A 27,747-nucleotide genomic window follows, 5' to 3' on the forward strand; every position below is an offset into this window, starting at 1 on the left:
TGTATCAGTCCCCAACATTTTGGTCCTGAGATGTAGTGCGGTTATTACCCTAGCGCTTCCCAGTATTGTTACAGAATGGGGAACAATTGAGTACAACAGATATGGCACCCTAGTTAAAGTAGTGCTATTAGCAATTATAATAGCATCAAGCACAATTTAGATACTGATAAGCTGTGGTAACAATTTTGTTACCTTTGATAATAGGAGCAAACCCCACAATTATATAAAAGAATCCATCATAAATCAAGAGCTTGTATGAAAAGTGTTTCTCCTTGGTAGAATGGTTTCACCCTGTTTGGGGGAAATTTAAAAAGGATAAATGATAAAACAGATTACTGAAGAGAAATACAGTAGAAACAAGGACAGAGGACAAAGGATAATCACAAAAGCTTTGGGAAGCTAGAAAAGAGGGCAAAAGAGAATGAATGAATAAGCCAGGAATTATTGAAGTTAGCCAGAAAGATTAGAGCAAATATTCACCCATATGAAAATATGGCTAAGTCAAAAAAGATAACTGAGGTTAGGGAAAAGAAGATGGATCAATTAGCATAAAAATATAAGTGAAAGACAAATCAACAAAGAAAGACGAAAACTAAAAACAAGTCCTCTGGTGCCCACCAAGAGCCCAAAACTACTGAGTGACACTGCCAAGTTTGCACTGGGTGTGGGATTGATCTTGCCTCCAGATGTGGCAGCCTGGGGCCAGTCTTCAGCCAGTACTTCCTATATATCGCTTAATGGTCTGCCCACTCCTTACTTACCCTGTTGCTCTCATCCTTCCTCTCCCAGTTGCTGTGCTGCCCTCAGACAGAGACAAGAGGTTGCTCCCGGTTTTGTGCACAGTTAGCTCCTCCTGGTCCTTGCTGTTTTCTATGTTCATCTTCCATTAAAAAGCCTGTCTTCCCAGCTTGTTTTTTCAGGATGGGCTGGAATGCTGTGCTGCAGTCTGACCCTCTCCACTTGTAGGTGCCGTCAAAGACTGATCAGTCCGAATTCTTGTTCTTCACCTGGGGGGTGGTGGTGAATGCTAATCTGTCACTCATTGTTTTGAAAGGTTCAATGCCACCACCAAGCACTTCCACTATATTCTGTAACTTCTTGTTAGGTAAGGGGGGGTGGAGTGCTGTGGGATACCTTTCTGCTCCTGCTTCCACAGTGAGGACAGCCTGGGGCTGCACAGTCCCATAGTTCAATTCCCCACACCTCTCTAACCACAGATCATGGGGGAGCAGTTAGTTGTTCCATGTACAATACACACATGGATTCTTTAACTTTGTCCCTAAGAATTCCAGTTAAAATTCTGGTGCACAAAAGGAAAGGGAAGAAAAGTTAAAGAAAAAAAAAAAAGAAAGAAAGCTAGATGATCATCATAAAGGGTGCAAGTAAGTACCTCTGTGTGTGCTGCCTGGCAAATGCAAGGTCCTGAATTAGATTCCCAGGGCGAAACAACTACATATTTCAGCCTGGCCTTGAACTAACTCACTGTATAGTCCACAGTGGTTTAGAAGTCAGACTGATTCCCCTCACTCAAGATTCTTGTGCTAGTATTACAGACATGCCATTAGGTCTCATAGATAAAACACTGAGTTGACCCAAGAATATTAGTGCATTGAGATACAACTTCAACTTTTTGTATTTTGTTTTGATACACATTCCACTGAGATGCACAAGATTTTTAACAGATTAATTTATTATTACACTATAGATACAATGATCACATTTATCATAGGGAATTTGTTTCTTTCCTGGTTACTTGTCTCTCATTGCTGGGACAAAATGCCTGAGGCTCAAAATTAAGGAAGGAAAGGTTTATTTAACTCACAATTTTTAAGAGCTTTCAGTCAATAGTCATCTGGCTTCAAGGCAGAGCAGCATGGAAGAGGAGCAACTGTTCATGACACAGGAAGACAACAAAAGCAAAAAGGAAGCAGGGCTCTTTCCCTCCCGTATATTGTATGCAAGCTACCTGCCCAGGGTGGTGTAGCACTCATGCCCGTAATTCCAGCATTGGACAATGCATCAATTACAAATGCTAGAAGCCTGTCCCCTTGTCTCCATGATGCTTCGGGGGACATCTAGACCCAAACCGTAACATTTCACCTCTGGCTCCCCCCAAAGACTCAAGCACATCTCAGCCTATCCACCCCACGACTGCATGAGGCTTTGGAGGACATCTAGACATAAACAATAACAGTACCTGGATACGATGTAACTTGACTCTTTTTTCCTCATTCCCCTACCCTCCTTTTAACCAGTAACAGTGATATTTTTTGATGCTAAAATAATAGTAAATAAATATGCTCATGATACAATGATCTTGAGTTTCAATTTTCCTTTGGCTGGAATAGCAGTATTCATTGTGCAATTTCCTGATGATAAGAATTAGAACTAAACTGCCATGAAATTACCTATACGTTTAAGTATGTAAGTCAATATTGGACCCAGGATTTAGCTCAGCAGCATTGTAATAGAACCCCATGGTAAAAGGAGCAGCTAATGATGAAACAGTGCAGAATATTTTACAAAGGACCATAGGACTAGGAAATAAAGGCAAATAAGTCAAGGATGACAGATAGTCTCATAGTGACAGCTTCCACAAGTCTTATGCAATACAAGGGATATCATTTCTTCCACTATCAGACACTGATACTTATTGATGACAAAAACCACTATATACTTACCTCTAAATTTGATAAGAGAACAAAAATGAAACACAAGGATTTTACCTGATTTGAGCTTTCCAGTTTAAACAGATGTTGATTTCCAAAGCACCCATGGTATTTGCAAAATCAAAATAGTAGACTCTACTTCATTACAAAAGTAGAAGCCATCTAATCAAAATGAACTTCAAAACTCTCAAAACTTCCTCCTCTGAGAATGTTCTTGCTGACAAATTGTATCAACATTTATAGCTTGTAGAGAGGTTAAATATTGTACTACATTGTATCTTTGAGAAATTATGTGGTTCTGGTGTTCTCTGGCAGTGGAAAACTCACAAAAATACACTAGTTTTTGGTATTGTGGATTGAAAAATTACCACCAATATAATGGCACTATGAGCACAAAAACGGAAATTTAATGATAAAAATAACTAATATTGTACACACATGAAAATAATGGTTTTTATGCAGAGAAAAAATAGGTAAAATTATGCATTGCTTATAATCTGTAAATATGTTGCAATATATAGAGATCTTAGAATATTCAAAATAAATTTGCTAATTCATTGTTTGAAAACAGATGAATCTTTAAATACTTATACACAAATTGCTAGTAATAAAATTATAAAATATGACCCAATTTAAAAATTCTTGGTAGAATAATGTACTGTATACAGCAAACTTTTAAATAGAAGCAACTGGAAAAATAACAACAATTAAGGAAAATTTGCTTTTGGACTCATGTTTCATGAGAATTTGTAAATTTAAAACAGAACAAAGGAAACAAAAATGACACAGAATACTGAGCCTAGCAGCGTGTAAGAAATACAAGTCACTTCACCTGTGAATCTAACAGTGCAAAATAAAGAAAACAATTATTAAATTTAAAACAAAATATTAGAGTCCTGTGTGGTTGCTTACAATTATGTACAGGATTATGTGAATACAACATTTATTCTTAAAAGTAAACAAAGTTATTTAATGCAGGAATCTGCTTTAAGACTAAGTTTAAAATACTTATACTTTAAGATATCTTCTCTGGTGGTATATTTCCCGGAGAAATCATTACATCTGATTTTTATAAAACTTATTTTTTAATTTAAACATGAAAAATGATAAAATGATTAGGAAATGTACTATGTATGTTCACAGGGATTTAGTACAATATTGCTTCTCACATGAAGGATAAGATAAATTTGTGTACATCCCTTATATTAATAGTTTATCACAATACTGTATTTATTTGCTATATGAATTAACCAAAATGACTACAAGTGTTTCCATTTAATACACATGTATATAAATTTCTCTTTTTCAAGGCCATGTTTCATGAAAAGTAATGTAAAAATTAAGATCTCTCACATTCTGTGTTTATACTGACACATGAATTTTTATATTTTCTGATGTTACGAAAATCATACAATACTTTCTCATTTACACAGCTTTTCTCTTTAGTGAAAATATACAAATTCCCATCCCATGTGAATTCTTTTATGTATTTGAGAAAAAATACTTTCCCACGTCTGTCACATATGTTCAAACCATCTGAATTATGACTTCTTTTATTTAGGCAATGATACCTGTATACAGAGGATTTTTTACTGTTTACATGGAAATGTTCTCCCCAATCTAATTCATGGCAGTGTGTGTCAATTCATCTACTTAGTTTTCTGTTTTCAATGTGCATGATGCTTAGTGCAGCAAAGTAGGCTTTTGCCTATTGTTTATACAACCCTTCAAGTATAATTCCTTTCATGTATTTGACAATACCTCGGTGCACAGAATACATTGACATATTGTTTACATAAGTAGAAGTTCTACAGTGTGTGTTCCTTCATGTCGATGACAATGAGCATGGTTGCTGGAAGATTTCCCACACTGTTGACATACATAGGGTTTCTCACTAGTGAGACTTCTTTCATGTAATTGACAAGTAAATTGTCTGTTGAAAGCTTTCTCACATTCCTTACATATACTTTCTCCCCAGTGTGACTTCTTTCATGTAGTTGACAACTATATTGTCTTGTGAAAGCTTTGCCACATTGTTTACACACATATGGTTTCTCCCCAGTGTGAGTCCTTTCGTGTACTTGACAATAACTTTTTGTACTAAAAGCTTTCCCACACTGCTTACACATATAGGGTCTTTCCCCTGTGTGAGATCTTTCATGTACTTGACAAGTATATTGTCTGCTGAAAGCTTTCCCACATTGTCTACATACATACGGTTTCTCCCCAGTGTGAGTTCTTTCATGTAGTTGACAGTTCCTGTGAGTACTGAAAGCTTTGCCACATTGCTTACAGACATATGGTTTGTCCCCAGTGTGAGCCCTTTCGTGTACTTGACAATAACTTTTTGTACTAAAAGCTTTCCCACAATGTGTACATACATAGGGTTTTTCCCCTGTGTGAGTCCTCTCATGTTCTTGATAATCTCTGTGTGTGCTAAAACCTTTTCCACATTGCTTACATATATAAGGCTTCTTCCCAGTGTGATTCCTTTCATGTACTCGCCAACTACTTTTAATGTTGAAAGCTTTCCCACATTGCTTACATACATATGGTTTCTCCCCTGTGTGAGTTTTTTCATGTTCTTGACAAGTATATTGTCTGCTGAAAGCTTTCCCACATTGTCTACAAACATAAGGTTTCTCCCCAGTGTGAGTCTTTTTATGTAGTTGACAATTCCCATGTGTGCTAAAAGCTTTTCCACAATGCTTACATACATAGGGTTTCTGCCCAGTGTGAGTCCATACATGTCTTTTACACTCTACATGTGTGCTGAAAGCTTTTCCACATTGCTTACATACATAGGGTTTCTCCCCAGTGTGTCTCCTTTCATGTATTTGACAACCACCACGTGTACTAAAAGCTTTCCCACATTGCTTACATAAGTATGGTTTCTCCCCAGTGTGACTTCTTTCATGTATTTGGCAATTACCACGTGTGCTAAAACCTCTCCCACATTGCTTACATAAGTATGGTTTCTCCCCAGTGTGACTTCTTTCATGTACTAGACAATTATTGTGGGTACGAAAACCTTTTCCACATTGCTTACATACATAGGATTTCTCCCTAGTATGACTTTTTTCATGTATTCGACAACTAGTATTTGTCCTGAAAGCTTTCGCACATTGCTTACATGCATAGGGTTTCTCCCCAGTGTGACTTCTTTCATGTATTCGACAGGTACTGTGTGTTCTGAAAGCTTTCCCACATTGTTTACAAACATAGCGCTTCTCCCTAATGTGACATCTTTCATGTCTTTGACAAACACTGTGTGTGCTGAAAGCTTTTCCACATTGCTTACATACACAGGATTTATTTCCAATGTGAGTTCTTTCATGACTATCAAATAAATTGTTAGTGCTAGATGTTTCATAGTGTTTACTTGTATATGATTTTTCTCCAGTTTGAGTGTTTTCATGTGTCTGAATATCACAGTGAGAATATAAATCTTTTACACATGGTACACATGTGTAAGTATTCACCTCGCTATGACTTCTTTCCACAATCTGATCATCACTGGGTGTAATGAAGAATTTCACATCTTGCTCATATATAAGTGCCTTCTCTTCAAAGGTACTGTCTTCAGTGTAATCAGAGTAGGGTTTTCCACATGGCATATATTTATGGGGTTTCTCTCCAAAACTAGTCTCTGCATGTTGCTGAAAGAACTGGAGATTTGTGCAGGCTTTCCCACGTTTGTTACAGGTAGACAGTTTCTCTTGAAATCCCTGCTGCTCATGTGGTTTGAGTGCAGTGGTAGCCATGATGGGTTCATCTGTTGATGGATGATTAACCAGGGGTCTTCCAGAGGAAATGCTTTCACCTGGTTTTTTACCAACAACTGTCATGTGCACATTTGTACCTGGTGTCAAAGCAATCATTTCTCCATGCTGATACCACAAGTTGTATGCAGGGAATTTCTCTATCTCTTCACTCCTGTAAAAGGCAAAAGTAACAGAATGATGAATAACATTTTAAAATGTCTTTTTGGTAATGATTTATCATGAATTCTGCTTTGATGTTCTCTAATAATATTTAAACATCCACTTACTGTACCTGCTGGGTGATGGCTTGGAAACAATTTTTACCCAAGCAGGATTCATTTGGGAGTTTATAATAAACACATCTGCAATACACGCAATACTTACTTTCATTTTGAGGATTTGGAATACATCTTGAAGAAACATGTTCCATATATTGATGTGTTTTGATACCTTTTCCTCATGGCTCATCCCCTCCCCTTCAACGAAGCCTCTTTACCGACTCCAAAATGTCTACCTTTCTCTTTTTTACCATCCCTTATGCATTTACTCCTTAATTCATGTTTGGGGATTCTTAAGAAAAATACAGTGGAGGGCACTGAAATTTCTCTGACTTATTTAATCTAACTTCATACATGCTAGATCCATCTATATTTCAGCAAATGATATCACTTTGTTTCTTTGTGGATGATTCATCCTATTCCATTATGTGTACACACTACCTGTTTCAGTCCTGGAAATTGATCCAGAGTTTAGCACTGACATACATCAGTGGGATTTTCAATTTTCATTTTGAAACAGTCTCATGAACCATTAAGTTGTCCAGGCTGAGCACTAGTACATGAACTTCCTACCTCAGCTTCCTATAATTCTAGGATTCAAGCATGGCTTTTTAAGCCCAAGCCATTCAATAATTCCTTAGTGAACTCAATGATGAAGATTTAGACTTTTTCTAGAGCTTAGCTTTTCTAAGTTAAACTACTACAACAAACGAGTACTTATGCATCCTGCAATATGCTTGCAAAATAGAAATTCTGTTTCCTTTTTGGTGGAATCTCTATGCACATTTGCATAGGAGATAGTCCACATTGACAGTCCTAGCAAAAACATGGGGTGTGCCTCCTAATATTTTGGAATATGAATTTGAAGGTAGACTTGAAAAATAACTATGACTGAAACAGTGGCATTCACTCAGATATTGAACACATCCACAACAGTAGTAATTTTGAAATACTGGATGTATGTATGACATTGAGCTACATATAGTATCACTGATGTAATTTGTTTGCTAACAAAGTGGTCTTTTTTTAAAAAACACATGTAGAAGCAGCCAGTCACACCCTCACGTGCCTGCCAGCCATCATCGGGAAAACCTCCCCACTAGTAACTAGCTTGAGCAGCCAGTCACGCCCCATGTACCCCCCCATACCCCCCGTCTACCATCAGGGACCTTTCCCACCAATAGCCAGTGCAGGCCAGGAGAATAAACCAGTCATGACCCCAGAGCTCCACTCCCTACCCAGGATCCTAGGTATGCAGAAACGCATATACCCCAGATGGGCAGCCAATGTGGGAAGCACCTAGAACCCCACAACTGGCTCATCTGGAGCAACCCAGCAAAGTGTCGAGATGAAGGAGCAACCTGCAATCTCAGACCTCCAACCCACACAGAAAGAACCCAGGAAACATAGACATACAAGGAATTGAAAATCACACACCTGAAATTTCTGAAATCATAGCAACTAAAGTCAAGAATCAACTTTATGAGGCTGTAAAAGAAATCAGATCAGGAATATCTCAGGTAAAAGAAATGACAACCATAATGAAAGAATTGCTAACTATATCTAAATAAGACATAGATTTAAAAAAAGCATAGGAAAATGATGGAAACCTTGAATGAAATAGGAAAAAATTAGAATATATGAAATACATTCAAAGAGCTATCTAGGGAATTAAAAACTCCACTGAAAGCTGGCAAAATCACTTGAAAGAAACAAGATAGATATTTCAGACCTTGAAGACAAGATTGCAGCTAGTAAAAAAAAAGATTGCAGCTAATGATCCTAAAGGGAAAGATTTCTTAAAATTAACATGGAACCAGGAAATGACAAATGAAAGCTGTGAGATAAGGCAAAGAAAAATCATTTAATATTGATATATTTCAGAAAAAAAAAGTAGGAGTCAACACAAATGACATAAAAAGACTCTACAGAAAAATAGCAGATAACTTCTCAAGTGTGGGAAAAGGACCTGACATACAGATAAATGAGATAAATGAGGTATATAGAACTCTAAACACCAATAACCAAAATAAATCTACACCTAGACAAATAATAATCAAGATCCCAGAAATTCAGCATGAAAACAATATTGAAAGCTGTTACAGTAAAGAAACAGATCACCTATCATGAAAGTCCATTAGAATCACAGCAGAATTCTCAACACAATCGCTAAAATAAAGAAGAGCTTAGAGTAAAGTATTTCATGTTCTGAAGAAAACATTTTCCAACTCAGATTGTTGCATCTTGCAAAACTATCTTTCAAAAATAATGGAGACATAAGATACTTCCATGATCAAGAACTGAAGGAATTCATGAGCACCAAACCAACCCTATAAAGAGTACTAAAGAATATCTAGAGAGAGATAAAGATGACCCAGGTTCCATGAACAGCAGCAGAGGGGGACTGCTGAGCAGAGCAGGCAACTGAATAGAGGAGAGAAGTAGGGCGCCAACAGCAGGAAAATAACACAGCAGACACTTGCCAGTGCATGCTGGCTATAGCCGTTAATGCACATGGCTTCAATTTACCAATAAAAAGAAACAGGCAGAGTGGGTCAAGAAACAAGATCTACCAAAATGCTGTACACAAGAAACACATTTAACTCAAAAGGAAATTCTCAAACTGAGAGTTAAAGGAGAGAAAACAAAGCTCCATGTGACAGAGACCGTGAAAAAAACAGGGGTAGCTTGTCCATCAACCTCAGAATGGTAAGAAAGACACGGTGTTTTTACACAATGGCATGCTACTCAGCTACAAAGACGGATGATTCTGAGGCTCGTGTAGGTAGATAGATGCAACTTGAGATCATGCTCATGGGTGAAATGGATCAGACTCACCTGGGTGAACACTGTGTTGTCTCCTTAGTGTCAAAGACTAAAGGAGATTGTGGGATCCAAAATGTACAATAGACATGGGAAAGTGAAAGGGAGGAAATGACTAAAAAGGGAAGGAACACTGATATGGGGGAAAGGAGAAAAGAAAAGAAAAGCAAAGAATATATGTACATGTGTGTGTGTGTGTGTGTGTGTGTGTGTATACACAGATAGATAGATAGATAGATAGATAATTATAGTACAAACCTCTTTTAACAAAAAGAATGGTTTGTGCTTTCATTGTTTGATCATTTTATCATACATAGCTGGCAATATAAACAACTACTTGGAAAACAACAATATACAACATAGTAATCATTAATTCCCATTTATTCTGTTTTGAAATCTTTTTGAAATTATTTTTTTCATTTTAATAAACATGTAATATAATTAAAATGTAGGTCTCAGTGCATATACAAATTTTATTTTATATATTCCTGTCCTCAATGCCTAAATTGTTTCATTCAACATATCTATAATTCTGAGCATGGAATATAATTAATTTGTACTTTTTTTTTGAGGCAGGATATCTCTCTGAAGTTGAGACTAGCTTTGAACTCAGTATGTGCCATAGGCTGACCTGGAACTTGTGGCAATTTCCTGCCTCAGCTTCCCAAGAGGCAGATGCTATCACAACTAGATGTTTGCTATTTTACATTAGATCAATGATGTCACTTTTTGAATAATATCATTACCACATGCATCTCAGGTATTAAAATGATTCAAATATGTGATTTTTTTACATTAGCAATATTAAATGTGTATAAGTCCTTGGAGAAATATGAGACTAAAGAAATTTGAACATGGTCCTGTTTGTGTAGTTTGATTTGGTTTCATATTCTAACACTTGAGGAACATTTTTCTCATGATTACCTTAGAGTTTTCCTGCAATTTTTGTATTCATCTTCAATTTGCTGGTCATCTGAGTTCCTTCCTAAAGTGCAGAGACAGAAATATAATGATGTTTTACATTATATGAAAATAAGTAGATTCCAGTTAGACTCATGGTGAAATGTAAGCATGCCTGGAAGATCTCTTATAACTTCCATTTTCCCACTAAGGAAACTGCCAGTGAATACCAACCCATGCTCTATGATTGCATAAATGACAAAATGGTATCTTCCATACCTACGGCAGCCAGGTTCCTCAGGGTTTCCCACATCACATCTCTGTAGAGCTTCTTTTGGGATGAATCCAGCAAAGCCCACTCCTCTCTGGTGAAGTTCACACTCACATCCTCGAGGGTCACTGCCTCCTACAATATCACACATATATTTTCAGGAAGAAGAGTAAGATTCGTAACACTAAACATCTTAACTTATAAAATGCTCAAGTGAGGCTGAGTTTTGCAAACATTTACTTCCTGTCTTGTTCATCAAACAATTATTCTCCATATGTACATGTCACATAGGAAACGTGATGCTATGCTGAAATTCAGTGCTAAAACAATAGTGGAACAGGAATTCTGTTTCTTCTGCTGGTTAAACCCAAATTTACCAATACAAAGTCACTAAAGCATGGGTCACAGAAGGACCCACACATTAGAATCCAAGTGAAAAAAGTAAGGTAGGTAAATGCTGATGAATTACTCTGATGGGCCAAAAAATACCTTTTTTTCTCAACTTGTTATTTAGAGAACTGATCTCCTCTTTCTCAGTTCTATGTAGGTAGCCTTTTGAAACTTGAACCTGACAAAGCCTTCTATGTTTTTAGTTTCTATTAGAGAATGCCCAAGAACAATGACATTAGGTTAAGGAATCTATATTATCTTATGGCTCAATGACCCGAAAGGTAGCTTAATGGGGAGAAATAGGGAGATGGATATCATCAAAATGTATGTGAAATGCACTGATCACCAATACTTTGCAAACTTAACAGGCACAGAACATAATGATGATGTACTACATTATGTGAAATCAGTAGATTAAATTTAGACTCAGGGAAGGAAAAATTGAAGAAAAAATTTTCACTTCCCAAAACACCTTCAAATATAACAATCTAGAACCTGTTCTTTTGTAACACAGTATGCACACACTACAAGCTCCACAATGGCTCCCGGAGGACAGAGAATGGTACTTTGAATTTCTCCATCTGTGAGATCTGTATAATTACTTTCCTAGCCTGGGGACGTGACCACAGTACCTAATGTCTAGGCATTCTTCATACTCTGCACTCTTCATGTAATTCCCTCGGAAATTCTCCTCCCCTTCCTTTTCCATGGCCCCTCTGGCTCCCTCCAGGGCTGACTTCTCCGTGATAATGAATCCAGCTGATTTTGTTCTCTCCTGGAAACCTCCCACACCCCCAGCTTGGCAGCACTGCACATTTCTCCACCCCCTGCGGAGCTTCCCATCCCAGCACCTCCACCACTTCTTCCCCTGCTCTAGGGCCCCCTGCTCATCTGACAGCTACCCCACCTCTCTACCTAGCATTTCTTTGTGAATGTGAACCTCCTCGTTACATTCTCTCTCCCTCATTCCATCTCATACCTGGTCCAAGCAGTGTGTGGCATCTCCCCCATTCCCTGCTCCCCAGTTCTCACTTAGAGAAGTGCAGGAATAGAGGAAATGGTCCGAGTTCATGCTCCCTTTTCCTTGTGAAATCTCTCTCAGATCAATCAGCATCTTTCTTCCTTTTTCACAGATGCTACCAAATATATTCAATATATATTATATTCTAATACCTCATGCAGTCTTATGACCAGAACTGGGATGACTCTTATCCTTTTCTCAACCCTCTCATCTGATCAATGGGAATGTGTTTGTTCTTCAGCTCAGGCTTCTGTAGATGATCACAGCTGCCTTGTGTCTAACCTTCAGGAGGGCACTGTGGTCATTCTGAGCCAAACTAAACTGGGACTTCCACTGGCTACATCAGAATGCTCAAGCCACTGCTTGAGGGAATTGTAAATATAAGGTTGCCTCTTGGTCCAAGGACTCCAGAAGACCGCACACATGGCAGTCAACTGTGACAGGCTTAAGGAAACAAGTCCAACAAAAGATGAAAATTTGGCTCAATTTATGGCTCATGTGGCTGCTACTCCAGATGTTATACGGCCTTAGACCCAGAAGGTAAACTGGTCTTAAAGAAGAATTTCCTTCCTCAGTCAGCTCCAGATATTTGAAAAAATTCTACCAAAACTGGAAGGCAGCCCTCAAACCCCACAACACAAGTTAGTAAAGCTGGCCTTTAACATCTTTAATAGTAGTTCCAGTTACCTGGAAACTGCATTTCTGACTGTCAGCTGTTTGCTTCCACCCTAAGAAACCTACAGGCTGGGTTAGAGATTCAGCCAACAGCCAAGGGTCCCTAAAGTCTCTCCAGTCCAGAGGCATGCAGGTATACAAGCCTTGTGCTGCTCTGACTTCATCAAGCCTTCTCAGGTGGTCTGTGGTGGTCTCGTGCCCATGCAGATTCTTACGCTGACATCTGCCCAATTTCCCCATGTAACTGAGCCAGACTCAGGTCTTCCATCTCCACTTTGGGCAGATGGCACGGTGACCAGGGGCAGGACTGACGGATCATTGTCAGGCCAGAAGCTGAGCACCGGGGCGTGGGCAGCACAAATTCAACTCTGGCAGAAAGAGTGAAAGGGAGACTGGGGTGCCCAGTCACCTACATGCCCACCAGCTCACACATCCACTGCACCTGCTGGGCAGAAACTCTGAACACAACGCTATTCCCCCACCATGTGAGGACAAGGAGACCGGGGATGCAAAATCACCTAACATTGTGGGACACAAATGAAAGGAGTGCACAACATTAAATATTGTACCTAAACATCAAAAGATCAATTCACACACTTCTATTTCCATTTTAGTTGAAATAACATAGACAGCAATGTTCTCGTCTAAGCAACAAAAAAGTTAACATTTAAAATCCACAACCCTTCTAGAAAAAGCCCATCTATTGCACTTTCAAAGTGCAAAAATGAGAATGCAGCCTAACAGAAGGATAAATTCTTCTGACAGGAAACTATGAGCAGAAGGATGGTAGATAAAATACAAGCGTCCTGATGAACAAGAATGAAGGAATTCTGAGACTTAAACATCTCCTGGGACCAGTTTTTTTGGGGGGTGAACTGAGAATTAAACTCAGAGCCTTGCACTTGATAAGCAGGTGCCATAATGCTGAGCTACACCCTCAGCCCCTGTGAACAGTTTATAAGACCTAAAAATGACTCACTTTTACCCCATGAAACACTGCCAGGTTTTCACAGTGAGTATCAGAAAAAAATTGTTTTATGTTTCTAACAATAGGGTGGGGTTTTGAAAATTCTGATGTTTTGTTTTTGTTTTTGTTTTTTGGTCTTTTTCCTTTTTATTGGTACCAGGGATCGAACTCACGACTGCTTGCTTGCAAGGCAGGCATTTATGCTGCTGAGCTAAATCCCCAGCCCCAAATTCTGGTATTTTAATAAATTCAGACTGAATAAGCAAAAACTTTTATAGACAAGGAGATTATACAGAAACCATTGTTCATTTTCTGTTAGTTGATTGTCATTCTCTTAAATGGTTTTACATTGTTTTGATATATTTGATGCTACAGTATACGAAGCTATACTCAAAGATTTCAAGGGAAGAGACAATATGGTAACTACTTTTATGTCGAGATTATCTTGTGGTGAAACACTATTTTGCTTAAATGGTTATGTTTTGATCTGTGCTGTTTTGCTGTTATACCCTCTTTTATCTCAATCTCCACTTCATTATTTACTTTTTTATTTTTATCCTTTTAATTAAGGCAAAAATAAATAAAAAATAGCAGGATATATTATAGTAACCCACTTTGACTTTCCACTGTCTTCATTTAAAGCCCTGTATTGCTCTCACCATCTTGTTCTGACTGATGTCCCCCTATTCTGCTTTGCTTGATAGTACCAGGTTCGAAAGTTTAGGCAACAGCTGTGAAGATAGTGGGATTCATTATGACGCCAATTCTGGTTGACTATTATCTACTTTTGAAGGCCTATAATGTCTCCAATGTTTTGGTTTTGTTCTTTTTTTGTTTTGTTCAATTTTATTATAACTGATGATATAGGCAATTCTATTAGAGATAGCGGGAGGCATTATGGTAACCATTGTTGATCACCTTGTATTATGCTTTTACATTATCTATTATGTCCACCCTTTTATTTGACTGACTCTGTTCTGTTATGTCACATTTCGTTCTACTCTCTTCCAAAAAAGTAATAAGAACTGTGGGAGCAACAAAACCCAAAATGTGTAATTGTCATTGTACAAAAGAGAGGAAAAGAAAGTGCTCTAAACGATATAACTGCATGTATATTTAAGTGTATAAGACAGATAATGATATTACTGAGTTTTGTTGGATCATTGAACAGAACTGTTTGCAGTCTCACTGTTGGAATGTCCACTTTATAAGCTTTAATTTTGTAACTTGAACAATTATTTCTAAGATGACAATATGTAATCCATTAACTAGTGATTTCCTACTGTTTATTTTTTTCTGTAAATCTGTGTAACTTGTACCTTTTCTCTTTTTTTTCTTTTTCTCCTTAAATAAAATTAAAAAAAAAAAATAAATTCAGACTGAATAAAACCCCCAGAGAACTACAAAGCCTGATTACCTGGGACATTTCTACACACAAAGGCTTTGCTGGATGTGAAGCTCCCAACTCCAGCCACTCCAATCTTCCTCCCTAAACAATGACCACGCAGAATGTGATTTTGACATTTTCCTCATGAGAGCAATCAGATATTCATCCTTGAACAATAAACAGCAGCAGTAAAACTGCAGAGGAAGAGAAAGATACGGCTCAGAAAGGAATAAAATAAACTAGGAAAAATGGATCTGAAAATAAGCAGTGAATAATTATACAAAGGTAATTAGGCAAATATCTTAATTATAAAAAAGTAGCAGATGCTCTCAGAGACAGATAACCTAAAGGCAACAAATGATATTTGTAGAAATAGCAGTAAAGAGATAGACATTTAAAAAGATAACACAGAAGTTATCCAAGTTCAGACAAGAATAAATGAACTGAACCTATTGCCACAGATTCTATTATATAACTAAGAAATTATGTTCAAACTGGTAACATCGACAATCTACTTGATGCTTAGTACTATGGATTTGGAATATGACAGAAATGAATTGTGAGTACAATAGAAAAGACTGTGACTATCCCAACGTATTGGAAACATTTTTACTGTGCCAGTTATCCGGGACACCTGCAGTGACTCCCAGTGTGCTGCACAGAGTTACAGCATATGATGAGAAAGAAAAAGAGCAAGAGAGAAAAACTGCAAGGAAATAGGGATCTGGACGATCAGTGTTCTCTGGGAACACAGACCAAGAATCTCCAGTCAGCCACCATTCTATTAGCGAGTGCAACAGGACGAGTACAGTGCTTTTCCTAGAACAACACAAAGTAGTGTTAAAAGGGCAAGTTTAACACCGTAAGTTAAACTAAGACTCATCCCCAAATCTGGGTACTAGTTTTCCCTGAATCGTCCTCAGCACTTTTTACTGCTCTCTGACCTTCATATTCTCATTGACCATCAAGATCTCAGTGGTAACCGAAAGGATGCAGGATTTCCACATTCCAAAAGTGGTCCACAAGGCAGGGTAAAGAGGGGCTCAGACAGATAACATGTCAACTTAGAATTCAGGGTCCCCATCACCAAGGTACCTGTCTCTAGATCATAGGCCATTTCAAAGAGGAGTTTAGATTAGTGATAAATACTGGAAAAGTAGAAAATACTAGGACAAAATCCTACTGGACATCTTAGGAGACAAGAGAACCATTTAAAATGCAATGAAAATAAAATGAGAGAAAAGCTCCAGAAAAATTGTACATTATTTGAAACAGAACACGAAAAACAATAGAAACTGAAATGAAAAAAGCTCTATAAAAATTGAAATGTAATAACTGGCTAATTTAACCATCCAAAATGTATATTTTTTCAAAATATCAAGCTTTAAATTATAAACATATTAAATTTCCACTTATAAATGAAAATAAATATTTTTCAAATGTAACAAATACAAGACACATAAAGGAAAAATACAGAATGGAGTTTTCATAAAGATAAACCAGTCTAGCATTGATTCAATATTTACTGAATGTATAATAGTTTGACAGTATTCAATATGTATCTAAATGAAAATAAGAATTACCATACTCAGATGATCATATAAAATGCAGTTCTTGAAGAAGAGTTAACACTGCTTAAGAAATATTTTACTTACAAAGCATCAAATAACATGAAAGAATATTGAAATTGAAGGGAAATTCAAAGGGTTGTGTTTCTGATGACCATACTTATATCTATAATTAATAGAACAACAAGGCAAAAACCAAGATACACTTAAGCCAATATTGATAATAAAGTCAATGAATATTGGTTAACTGTTCATCTGTTTCCTCTAACCAATGCAGAGGAAACAGTCTTCTCGGAATTTCAAGAAACATTCACCAACACAAATCAACACAGCAATAACAAAGACCTTACCATGTCCAAAGACATGGAAATAATGGATGCAGGCCAGGGAGAGGCCTGTTTCTCTGCAGATATAAAGGTAACCCACACGCAGAAGGTTAAACACACTCCTGAGCTTGCACATCAGCCTCATTCAGACCATGCGGCTCAATGGTTCTCACTCCTTTAGGGGTGTGGTGTGTGAATATGACATGGGAAGCCTGGAAATTTAAATCTGGGATTCCACACAGCCTACTTCAACATTCTCCTATGGTAAAACTGCTTAAATTACAAAGGCCTAATTCTGAGCAGAGAGCAACACTCACCCACAGTCATTTAAAGACTGACTTACTCATTTTCCCAATTTCCCTTCTGTACTCAAGTGTGTTGTTTGCTAATCACCAAATAAGTCTCCAAAAAGAACTATCTGTAATGGGCCTGAAATTCTATACTCATGTTACCCAGAGCTACCACCAGTCTGACCAACTGAGATGCCAGACGTGGTTCACAGCTCAAAAAGCAGATCATGTGATGTCTTTTGTCACAAGTCAATATTAAGAAGGGCCATGGAATGGCACATGGACTTTTCCTATTAACGTAAATGAAGATAACTGTCTCAACATGGACTGTAATAAAAAGACAGACATTTCTAGAGTTTGAAAATGACAGTTGTAACATTCCATCCCAGAAAAGGGGAGAATATAATTTCCAAAAAATTGTACTAACCAAAAGTAATCTAAAATTCACAAATATCTACAGCCAGAAAAATTCAAGGATTTTTTTCAGAGTGAGTTATCACACATTCTCATTTGGCAAATAATTACAATATCATGCATATTTAAAAAAAACTAAATAGTTAATGATGTTTAATTTAACCAAGGGTTGTGAACTTGGCAAGTAGAAGTGATTTTTAAAACCACCACCAGAGCAGAGTTTGAGAATCCACTCCTGTAATGAAACCATTCTCATGGAATCAGGAAAGATCATAAGGTAAACCCTCACTGTATACCACACAGTGAGACTCACTCTTAAAACTTACTGCTACTACTACTACTAATTTTAAAAATGGATATTAGTGGAGAGCAAATGTCCAAGACAAAAAGTATCCATTCAATGACAGACAATGTTTTCCCTTAATCCCTTTAACACATAACAAGGCCAGACACAATTTTCTAAGTTCCAGTTTTAGCTCATGTGTGTTTATATAACTCTGTAACAAAAGATTAACCTAACATTTCTAAAACTTATCTCTTCTATTTGGGTCTCTGATATTTTACTTGTATTTAATGTGAATCAGCATAAGACTGCTTGTTCACTGTCACCACTAAACTCTTAACCTCAAGGGTGTATCTTTCCTAGTTTAGGAACTGACTTTGCCACACTCCATCAGCCTCTCCTTTCATACATTCCATCCTCCTCCTTTACTCTTCCCTGAACCAAAAATCCTTTTATGCCTGACAACTAATATGCAGGCAAAGTAGACAACAGGTTCTTACACCCTGCGGCAGCACACTTCCATGAAAAGAGCTATCTCAATACAAACTCCATTATTTAAAACATTTCCAAACCACCCAAAACTGTACTGATCATGTGAGAGTAGTACCCACGTCTCCTTCCACTCATACCCAAAGGATATTTACAGGAGGAAGGTCCACTTCAAATAAAGTATCAGGTACTGGTTAATATGCAATCCTTTTGGAAAGCTGTTATTTGAAAACTTCCATTTTCTTATTCAAAAATCAGTAATTCCTCCTCCAAATTTCTAGCCATTTTAAACACTAATGGAAACTTATTCTTATTTTTACTGTTTTCAATGTTGTGGATTTAACAGTGAAATTTAGCAACCTTCATGTTTGCTAAACCACTGAGATCCAATGAAATGTTAATCTTTTTTTTAGTTTTATTGGCATATTATCAAAACCAACCAATGACATTTACAATGTAAAAAAGTAGTTAGAAATATAGAAATTTACTGTCATCACAATGAAATCAGAGTTGAGAATATAACTTGTGGGTTTGAGATCCTGTATTTCTAACATGGATTAAGTTTCACAACAGTGGATAACTCACCCAATTTCACATTACTGGGACAAAGTATGCCATATGCACACCATAAAAAGATTTCACGACTCACGGTTTCATTCCATGATGAGCTGGGAATATGGCAAAAAGCATGGTGGAGGATAGGTTCCAGGAGGGAGAAGATGGAGGACAGGACTTTTCCAAGTCACACTCAAGTGGCCCACTTCTATAGTTTCCAGATCCTCACAGCACATCCACTTACCGAGCAATGTATGTGGGGGCTGCTGAGCACGTGGCCCCCACAATCCAAACAACACACACACACACACACACACACACACACACACACACACACACACAAGGCATCTGGGGGACATCTGAATATAAACAATGATACCAAGTCTACTGTTGGTGGAAAAACACACAGGACACCCAAAATGTCATAGTGCCACATGCTAAGAGTCAGAAGTCTCTCTGCAAACTGCCAGTATTCACACATTTTGCAGAGAAGCATGGCTACAGGCGCTAAGCTACTTAAACCACCCTCTCCATGCTGAAGTCACCTCACTGGGATAGGAAAAGATACTGAGGTCCTGGTTACTGGCACATCCTCACTCTGAGATCTAGGAATGACCAAGGGTGTAGTTTCAGCAGTTGCCATGAAGGAACAAAGACACTACAACATATAAAGAGAGACCCAAGTCCTGCCAGGACTAGTTCACTTCAGACATCAAAATCCACTCCTACAAAACACCTAGAATCAATCCAAGGCCAGAATCCATGGAATAAATAAAGTCAGGGGCTGAAATACAAACCTCCCTACAATCCTCTGTGTAATAGCTTGGGGAGAATGAAATGACAAATAATATTTCCAGCATATTCATACTATAATAACTTCAATTATTACTTCATTCAAAATTCCAGTTTTAGTCAAGTCACACTACTTAGTGTTGTGATAGTAAAGCCATAGTGAACATCAAAAATTCATCTTTTGAGGGCTGGGGATTTAGCTCAGCGGCATAAGTGCCTGCTTGGCAAGCACAAGGTCATGAGTTCAATCCCTGGTACCAAATAACAAACAAACAATAACCCCACCAAAAATTCATTTTTTGACCATCTTGAGTGTAGTTAGATGAAATCAAAGGAATAAAGTAGAAGTAGGTACAACCGTATCTCTTTACCAGCATCATGGTTCTATGGAGAGATATGTATGTTCATAATAAATGTAAGAGAAATAGTTTATGTCTAATTTTTTGCTTCTGATGTAGTATACTGGTTTCCAAAATCATCAAATCCTCATGGATAAGTTATGAAACAATATATTCTACACACTTCTGGTTCTTTCTCTCTGTGCCTCTGGTTGCCTGTCTGTCTGTCTTTGTTTCTGTTTCTCTTTCTGTTTGTCTCTAAATTTCAAAAGAAACCATGAAAAGTATTTTCACAGAACACACACTCAGAACATTAAATACACTCCTGAGCTGACACACTACTCTCACGGTACCCCACACACCCAGGGTGTCTCACTTCCGAGTGGTGCTAACACAGGCAATACCACGAGATCTGAGTTAGGAATTCCCATTCATGCTTCCTACCCTTCCTCCCAAGGTAAAACCGCATTTTACACAGGCTTAATTCAGAAAAATACCAAAACTCACCAGTTCACTGAAGATCTACCTATGTCTTTCCCAAATTTCACTTCAACATTTAAACATCATTTTTGTTGAACAGTAGGAAATTCTTCAACAGAAATACATGGGCCACAAGTTCACTTCTCACATCACCCACAGTTAACACAGTTCCGTCAACTCAGAGCCAAGTCTCTTACACAGTCACAAAATCAGATTCCAAAAATAAATATTTTGAAGTGGTATATAAAAAGAGATAGATATTTATAGTGTTTCACAAACTGTAATAGGTTTAGGTTGTTTATTCCAGATTCTAGGAATAATTATCACTTAAAAAAATCTATTGGACACACATACCACTACTCTGATCTTTACAAAAATTATGTAAAGTTGGAAGAATCCAAAGATTGATTTTTCACTGGTTACTACACATTCTCTACGGACACAAATTACAACTTTTTGGACATAACCACAAATAGCTGATGATGTGTAATTTAACCCTACATTGTGACCTTGTAAACAGAACTGAATGTAAAGGCCCTAACATAGCTGTGTTTTGTGATGCACATCTGTATTCACACTGTAGGAACCACTGTAAGTGGAAAGGAAATATAAAACTTATACTTCTAATACAGTTACATTACTGATCATTATTTAAGGATGGGACTCTGAAGCGCACCAGTTCCTAAAATTAGAAAGCTACAAAATTTAAGGAGCCATGACATTCCATTTCCAGGTGCAAGATAAGTGTAGTTCAGTCAGGTGGTGAAGTTCCCAGAGGCGTATCCTCTCAAGGACCACCCAGCTCAGTCTTAGTCAATGATTGGTTCTTCCTGATTGCTATATGATTGTAACCCCAATTAAGTTAATGTAGTATAAATTCTGCTAGCAATATGTGACAAGACGTGTGTAACCAATTATAAAATATCACAGTATCTGTCTTTTGTACCTCTTCTGTAAACTTATATAAGAACTGTTTTTCAGTCATTTGTGGACTGTGAGGGAGGAGAACAAGAAGTTAACAAGAAGGTAAGACCTCCTGTGAGTTGGTGCCAAGTGCGGGCTGACTGGGAAGTGCCAGATACCAACCCCTTCCAGCACATAGGCAGGGAGACAAGAAGGGCCAACACCCCTCCACCCCGATAAGTGAACAGCTGAAGTGGAGAAGAACAGGCTGTGACAAGAGCAAATGAGATAAAATACAACTAACTGCTGGTAACATTTAGTGTTTCACTGACTTTGCAGGCCTAAAGCCAGTAGTCTGATCATCTATTAAAAGGGTAACAATACACACTGTAGCATAGATAGGGGATCTTCTTCTGAAGATCATTAATTCCCTATTATCCTGTTTTGAAATCCTGTATCATTCTCATTGTTTTGCTTCATTGGATTTTATTCTGTTTTATCTTTTTGACTTTATTACATCTGATGGCACGGGCAGCTATTTCAAACACCAAAAGATATATTATGCTAGCCATTGGTGATTTCCTATTATCTTGTTTTGAAGTTTTGTATTTCATTCATTGTTTTCTCTTAATTGGTCCTATTCTGTTCTGTCTTGTTTGATTTAATTATGTCTGAAGGAATGGGTAGTGATTTTGATACACCTTTTTTTTTTTTTTTTTTTTTTTTTTTTTGTACTAGGGATTGAACCTTGTGCGTGGCAAGCAGGCACTTATGCTGCTGAGCTAAATCCCTGGCCTGGGCAGCTATTTTAAAGACAACACGAGGCATTATGGTAATCACTGTTTGATTTTCTATTATCTTGTTTTGAAATCCTGTGTCACTTACACTGTCTTGTTTTGATTGACTTTATTCTGCTATATTTTGCTTGGTTTAATTCTCTTAAAAATAAAATTTTTAAAAAGCCAGTAACGTTTTCCCCAAAATGGTGCTGGCAATGCAGACCTCCATGTTCCCCACTCAGCCTGACAACACAATAAAGCTGCCTGCCTTATGGGGTGCCTCTGGTGCCATGACTTTCATCTGGCCTAGATCTGCATTTCCACACTGACACCACTCTCAGAGTTTGAGGCAGAACCATCAAATTAAACACCCAGTTTATATAACCCAAAGACTATCAAAATGACCTAATAAGACTAAAAAAATTTTTTAAAATTTGCTCAGAGTAATGCCCTGAATTCATATGAAATGCGCTTCCCGTGACACTTGGAGAATGTTCACCAGATTTTTATCCCTACAACAAGGCCAGACAATTTTCTGTTCCCATTTTGCCTCATGAGACATTTGGTGAATGGACACTTGCAATGGTAATTTCATTGGTGTAACTTTAATTTCTCAATTATTTTTTCCAGCCAGTGACTGCTGAATCATATTCAACACAGGCCAGCATTAGAGGACAAAATGGTACATTATGTAAAAGTCATGAGCGGAGCAAAGATGGTAGATAGATAACAGCTGGCTACAGAGGTTCCCTGAGATAGTCAACTTAGAATTCGACATAATACTTCATGGGGAGCCCCAAACAGCGGGAGATGAATTCTCTCGTCCCAAGAAGAAACTAAGGTGAGAAGAACCAATCAAACATACAGTCCCAGTGCTATTACTGGAACAGCTAAAGGATCAGTGCTCCTGCCACAGCGGGCGACTTGCCCAGCCGTCTGACATCCCGCCACTTTGACTCACTGGAGGCACAGTCACACTGAGGTTGGGAGTCGGCCAGCTAAACAGAGAGCTGAGCTGGAGGGGAGCCTGCATCAACCTGTGATGAGTGATGGGAGTGGAGCCATTCCACAGAAAGGGGGGCTCTGGTGGATGACATTCTGGGGTTGGGCAGGACTGGCAAGTACGAGAGGCAGCAGTGACTTCAGTCAGTTGTTCCCTTCCCAAACAGAATTGGTGGAGTGAGCTAGGACTGGGTCACATGACCTATCTGAGAACCAATAAGTTGTCCGAGATCAGTTCTCTGTGGTGGCGGTACACACAAATGCAGTGAAGCCTCAGAAGTTTGACTAACCCAGAGGGGAGGCCATGCAGACTGGTGCAGTGGAGGCCTCAGCAGCTTGGCTGATCCAGAGGGGAGAGACCAGCATATGCTGCCCTGTCTTCTGCAACTCATTAGCAGTGGGAGAGGTCGCCTGGCCGGCATGCTTCAGAGGAATTATAACCAACAAAGAAAGAAACTGGGGCCTCCTGAAAGAAACAAAGAAGATGGGAAGAGGAAGCAACAACAAAAAGTCCCCAGGTCCCAACCCTGAGAACACTGGTCCAGGACAGATAAATACAAAGGAGAATGAGAACAGCAAACAAGCAATATCAGACACAGCACCAGTGGACATAAAAAAGATATATTCCGGACCTCATAGACAAGTTCAAAAGGGAAATATTTAGTCAAGTAAAGCAAGATATAAGGAGATTAATAAAAGAGGGGCTGGGGATTTAGCTCAGTGGCATAAGCCCCTGCCTTGCAAGCAGGTGATCGTGAGTTCGATCCCCGGTACCGATAAAAATGAAAAAGACAAAAAAAAAAAAAAAAAAGAAGATTAATAAAAGAGATGCTAAGCACTCCTCAAGCAGACACAGATGGAAGAAGGGAGGAACTCAAACAAAGGAGAGAACCATTTGATGAAGAATATAAAGAAAATACAGAATACATGAAACAGATTCAAAGAGATTATCAGGAAATTAACAACTCTATGGAAAGATGGCAAATCTGCCTGAAAGAAACTAAGGATAGATTATCCAAACTGGAGGATAGTTTTGCAATGTGAGATTATGAAAGGAAAAACTTTTTAAAAATAACAAGGAAACAAGCAGTAACAATACAAAGGCCAGAAGATGACAGGATCTATCACTTGAGAATAAAGAATATGCATTAAGAAGCAGGGGTACAAACAAAGGAACTACACAGAAATAATTCAGGAAAACTTCCCAAACATAGGAAAAGGAAATGATATTCTGATGTGTGAGGCATACAGTACTCCAGCCACGTACAACCAAAACAGAGCCACACCCAGGCATATAATAATTAAGATCCCAGAAATTCAATATAAGAACAGAATATTAAAAGCTGTTAGAGACAAGAAACAGATAACCTATAAAGGAAGGCCCATCAGAATAATGGCAGACTTCGTGACATAAACCATCAAGTCAAGAAGAGCCTGGAGCAAAATATTCCAAGCCCTGAAAGAAAATAACTTCAAACCCAGATTGATATACCCTGCTAAACTGTCTCTAGAAATTAATGGAGAAACAAGATGCTTCCAAGACAAAGAGGAACTTGGGAAATTCACAACCACCAATCCACTCTACAGAGAATACTGCAGGGTATTCTAGAGAGAGGGAAAAGTACTAGGATTCCAAGAAGAGTGGCAGAGAAGCCTCAATGAATGGAGCAGAAAATAGAATGAGGAAGATAAGCAGACAACTGATGGCAAAAAGAGAGCATAACAGAAATGAGGCAGAGAAGGTTGGTTATAATCTTTAATATAGATGGCCTTGATACACTAAATTAAAAAAGAAACACACATGGAGTAGATCAGGAGGCAGGGTCCACGGAGATGCTATTTCTAGGAAATATAATTAACATGAAAAAGAGTACATGGACTGAAAATCAAATATGAGAAAACAATGCTTTATGTGACAGAGAACCAGAGAGTAATAGGGGCAACTAGACCAGAATTTGTGGATAAGTCGGAAAGACAGGCTTTAATAGGTACAGGAATATAATTAGAGATCAAGTCCAGGAGAGACAAGATTCGGAAACACTTAGGTAAATAGCAGGTTACCTCCACCCCACCCCCCCAATTTAAAACCAAATGTCTTGGTCAGACCCAAAAGTGCACGATGTACCCTGGGGAAGTGAAAAGGGAGGGAGAAGATATTAAAAAAGATGGCAGAAGATATTGTTAATAGTATATCAAGATTTAAAACCCACATTACTCATACCACTCTGCTTAGACAGATTTTATTCTTTTTTTCATAGATTTTATTCTGCCCCAGTTTGTCTACTTGCATTAGATTTGAGGGCACAGACAGCTATCCCAAAAACATCACGATATAGCACAGTAATCATCTTTAATTTCCTATCATCTTAATCTGGAGTCCTGTATGACTTACACTGTTTTATCATGACTGATCTTCGCTAAATCTGGTTTGTTTGATTGCTGTTTGGTGTCGACAGATTTTATTGAAAATTGATATGATGGATAGTATCAAGTCTGAGAGTATAAGCAACTACACTGAAGATGACAAGACTCTACGATACACATTCTGGTTTGGTAACTGCCTGCTTTTGAAGTTTTATACTATATACAAAGTTGTGTTTTTATTAATACTGTTATGTAGTGATATATTCAATTATTTATGTCTGATGATATAGCCAATTCTATTGAAGATAACAAGACACAACACAGGAACTATAGTAGAACTCCTTGTACAATGATCTTATATGTCTTTTTCATTTCATGTGTTTATAGAAATACGTTTTGTTTTGTCTTGCTTTATTTTGTTCCCCCCTCTAATATAGAAAGGATAGAAATACATGTTAAGACTCATGCATGTGTAGAATCTATAAACAGTATATGAGAACTGATCTTACAACACATGAAGAAATGAACAGATACTTTGAAGAAAAAGAGACACTAAAGTACCCAGTGCTGATCCTAGAGTGTCATAATGTAAAACCCAGCAATAGTATTATTCTTTGTTCAGAGTGATATTAGACTGCTTGGGTTGGTTCAATCTCAACATAATTGAAGATCTAGATAACTGAATGTATGTTTAAGTGTATAGGATTGATAACCATATTTCTAAGCTTGTGTTGGATAGTTGAACAGAACTGGCTGCAGTCTCACTGTTTGAATCCCCACTTTATATGCTCCACTTTAGTATCTTGAATAACTATTTGTAAAAGGACAGTATGTAAACATCAACTAGTGATTTCTTACTGTTTATTTTTTTCTTTGAAAGTATGTATTATTATTTCTACCCATTTTCTGTTTCGTTTAGTCTTTCTTTAAATAAAGTTTTTTTAAAAAGGCACTACCGTACCCAGTGCTGATCCTGGAGTGTCATGATGTGAAATCCAGCAACGCTATTATTCTTTGTTCAGAATGACTTTAGCCTGCTTTAATTTTTAATCCCAACATAAATGAAGAATGGATAACTGCATGTATGTTTAAGTGTATAGGACTGACAACTATATTACTAAGTTTTTGTTGGATAGTTGAAGAGAACTGTTTGCAGTCTCACTGTTTGAATTCCCACTTTATATGTTCCACTTTTGTATTTTGAACAACTATTTGTAAAAGGACAGTATGTAAACATCAACTAGTGATTTCTTACTGTTTATTTTTTTCTCTGAACGTATGTATTATTTCTACCCATTTTCTTGTTTTGTTTAGTCTTTCTTTAAATAAATTTTTTTTTGTCTTTTTCTTTTTTATCGGTACCGGGGATCGAACTCGCGACTGCCTGCTTGCAAGGCAGGCACTTATGCCGCTGAGCTAAATCCCCAGCCCCCCTTTAAATAAATTTTAAAAAAAGAAAAAGAAAAAGAAAAAGTCTTCAAGGAAGTCACTAAAAAAATAAAAGAACAAGAAAATATAATCAAGTAGCTACTAGACAACACTGAAAAGACCAATCAAAGCTAAATGGAGGTAGTAAAAAGCTATGAGATAACACAAAAGAAATTATTAGTATACTTATAGAAATTGTCCCAGATTATTTCCCAAATAAGAGAAAATAATTCAAAATGCAATCAAGAGAGGTTTCTTGAACACAAAGCAACTATGATGAAAACATGCTCAGCAAGATATGTCCTTTGTCAATCCCCAAATATCCAACCAAAACATTTTTTAAAGGAGTCACAGAAAAAAACAAGAAATCACATACAAAGACAAACTCAAAGAATTACTTCTGACTTTAACACGAAATTTTAAGGCCAGAAGAGCTTGTACTGAAATATTTCAAAGTCAAAGAACAAACAGCTTCAATGAGTTGCAATAAGAAAACAGTACAAAGAGTCAATGAATCAAACAGCCAATTCTTTAGGAGAAAAATACATAAGACCTAAGGAAAACTTAACAAGAGAAAGAGAGAAAATCTTT

At 37.6% G+C, this 27,747-nt stretch overlaps 1 protein-coding gene across 4 annotated transcripts in view; it reads right to left on the minus strand.

Annotated features, from left to right (window-relative positions):
* Positions 1–1,672: 1,672 nt before the first annotated feature.
* LOC134470292 (zinc finger protein 14-like) overlaps positions 1,673–27,747 on the minus strand; it is a 30,210-nt gene continuing 4,135 nt past the window's right edge. For 2 of the 4 annotated variants that reach the window (XM_063242770.1, XM_063242771.1), the window contains exons 2-4: positions 10,714–10,840; positions 10,459–10,519; positions 1,673–6,605 (exon numbers count right to left, since the gene is read on the minus strand). In XM_063242770.1, coding sequence (XP_063098840.1) covers positions 4,478–6,605; positions 10,459–10,519; positions 10,714–10,840 — 2,316 coding nt within the window. In that variant the 3' untranslated portion in view covers positions 1,673–4,477. Of the gene's footprint in view, positions 6,606–10,458; positions 10,520–10,713; positions 10,841–15,175; positions 27,175–27,747 lie in introns of those variants that run through there. The other 2 variants (XM_063242769.1, XM_063242768.1) reach the window with 2 other exon arrangements.

The sequence above is a fragment of the Cavia porcellus genome, unplaced genomic scaffold (genome assembly GCF_034190915.1).
Source record: "Cavia porcellus strain 051 isolate PalLab524CR breed Dunkin Hartley unplaced genomic scaffold, mCavPor4.1 scaffold_33, whole genome shotgun sequence".
Taxonomy (NCBI): domain Eukaryota; kingdom Metazoa; phylum Chordata; class Mammalia; order Rodentia; family Caviidae; genus Cavia; species Cavia porcellus.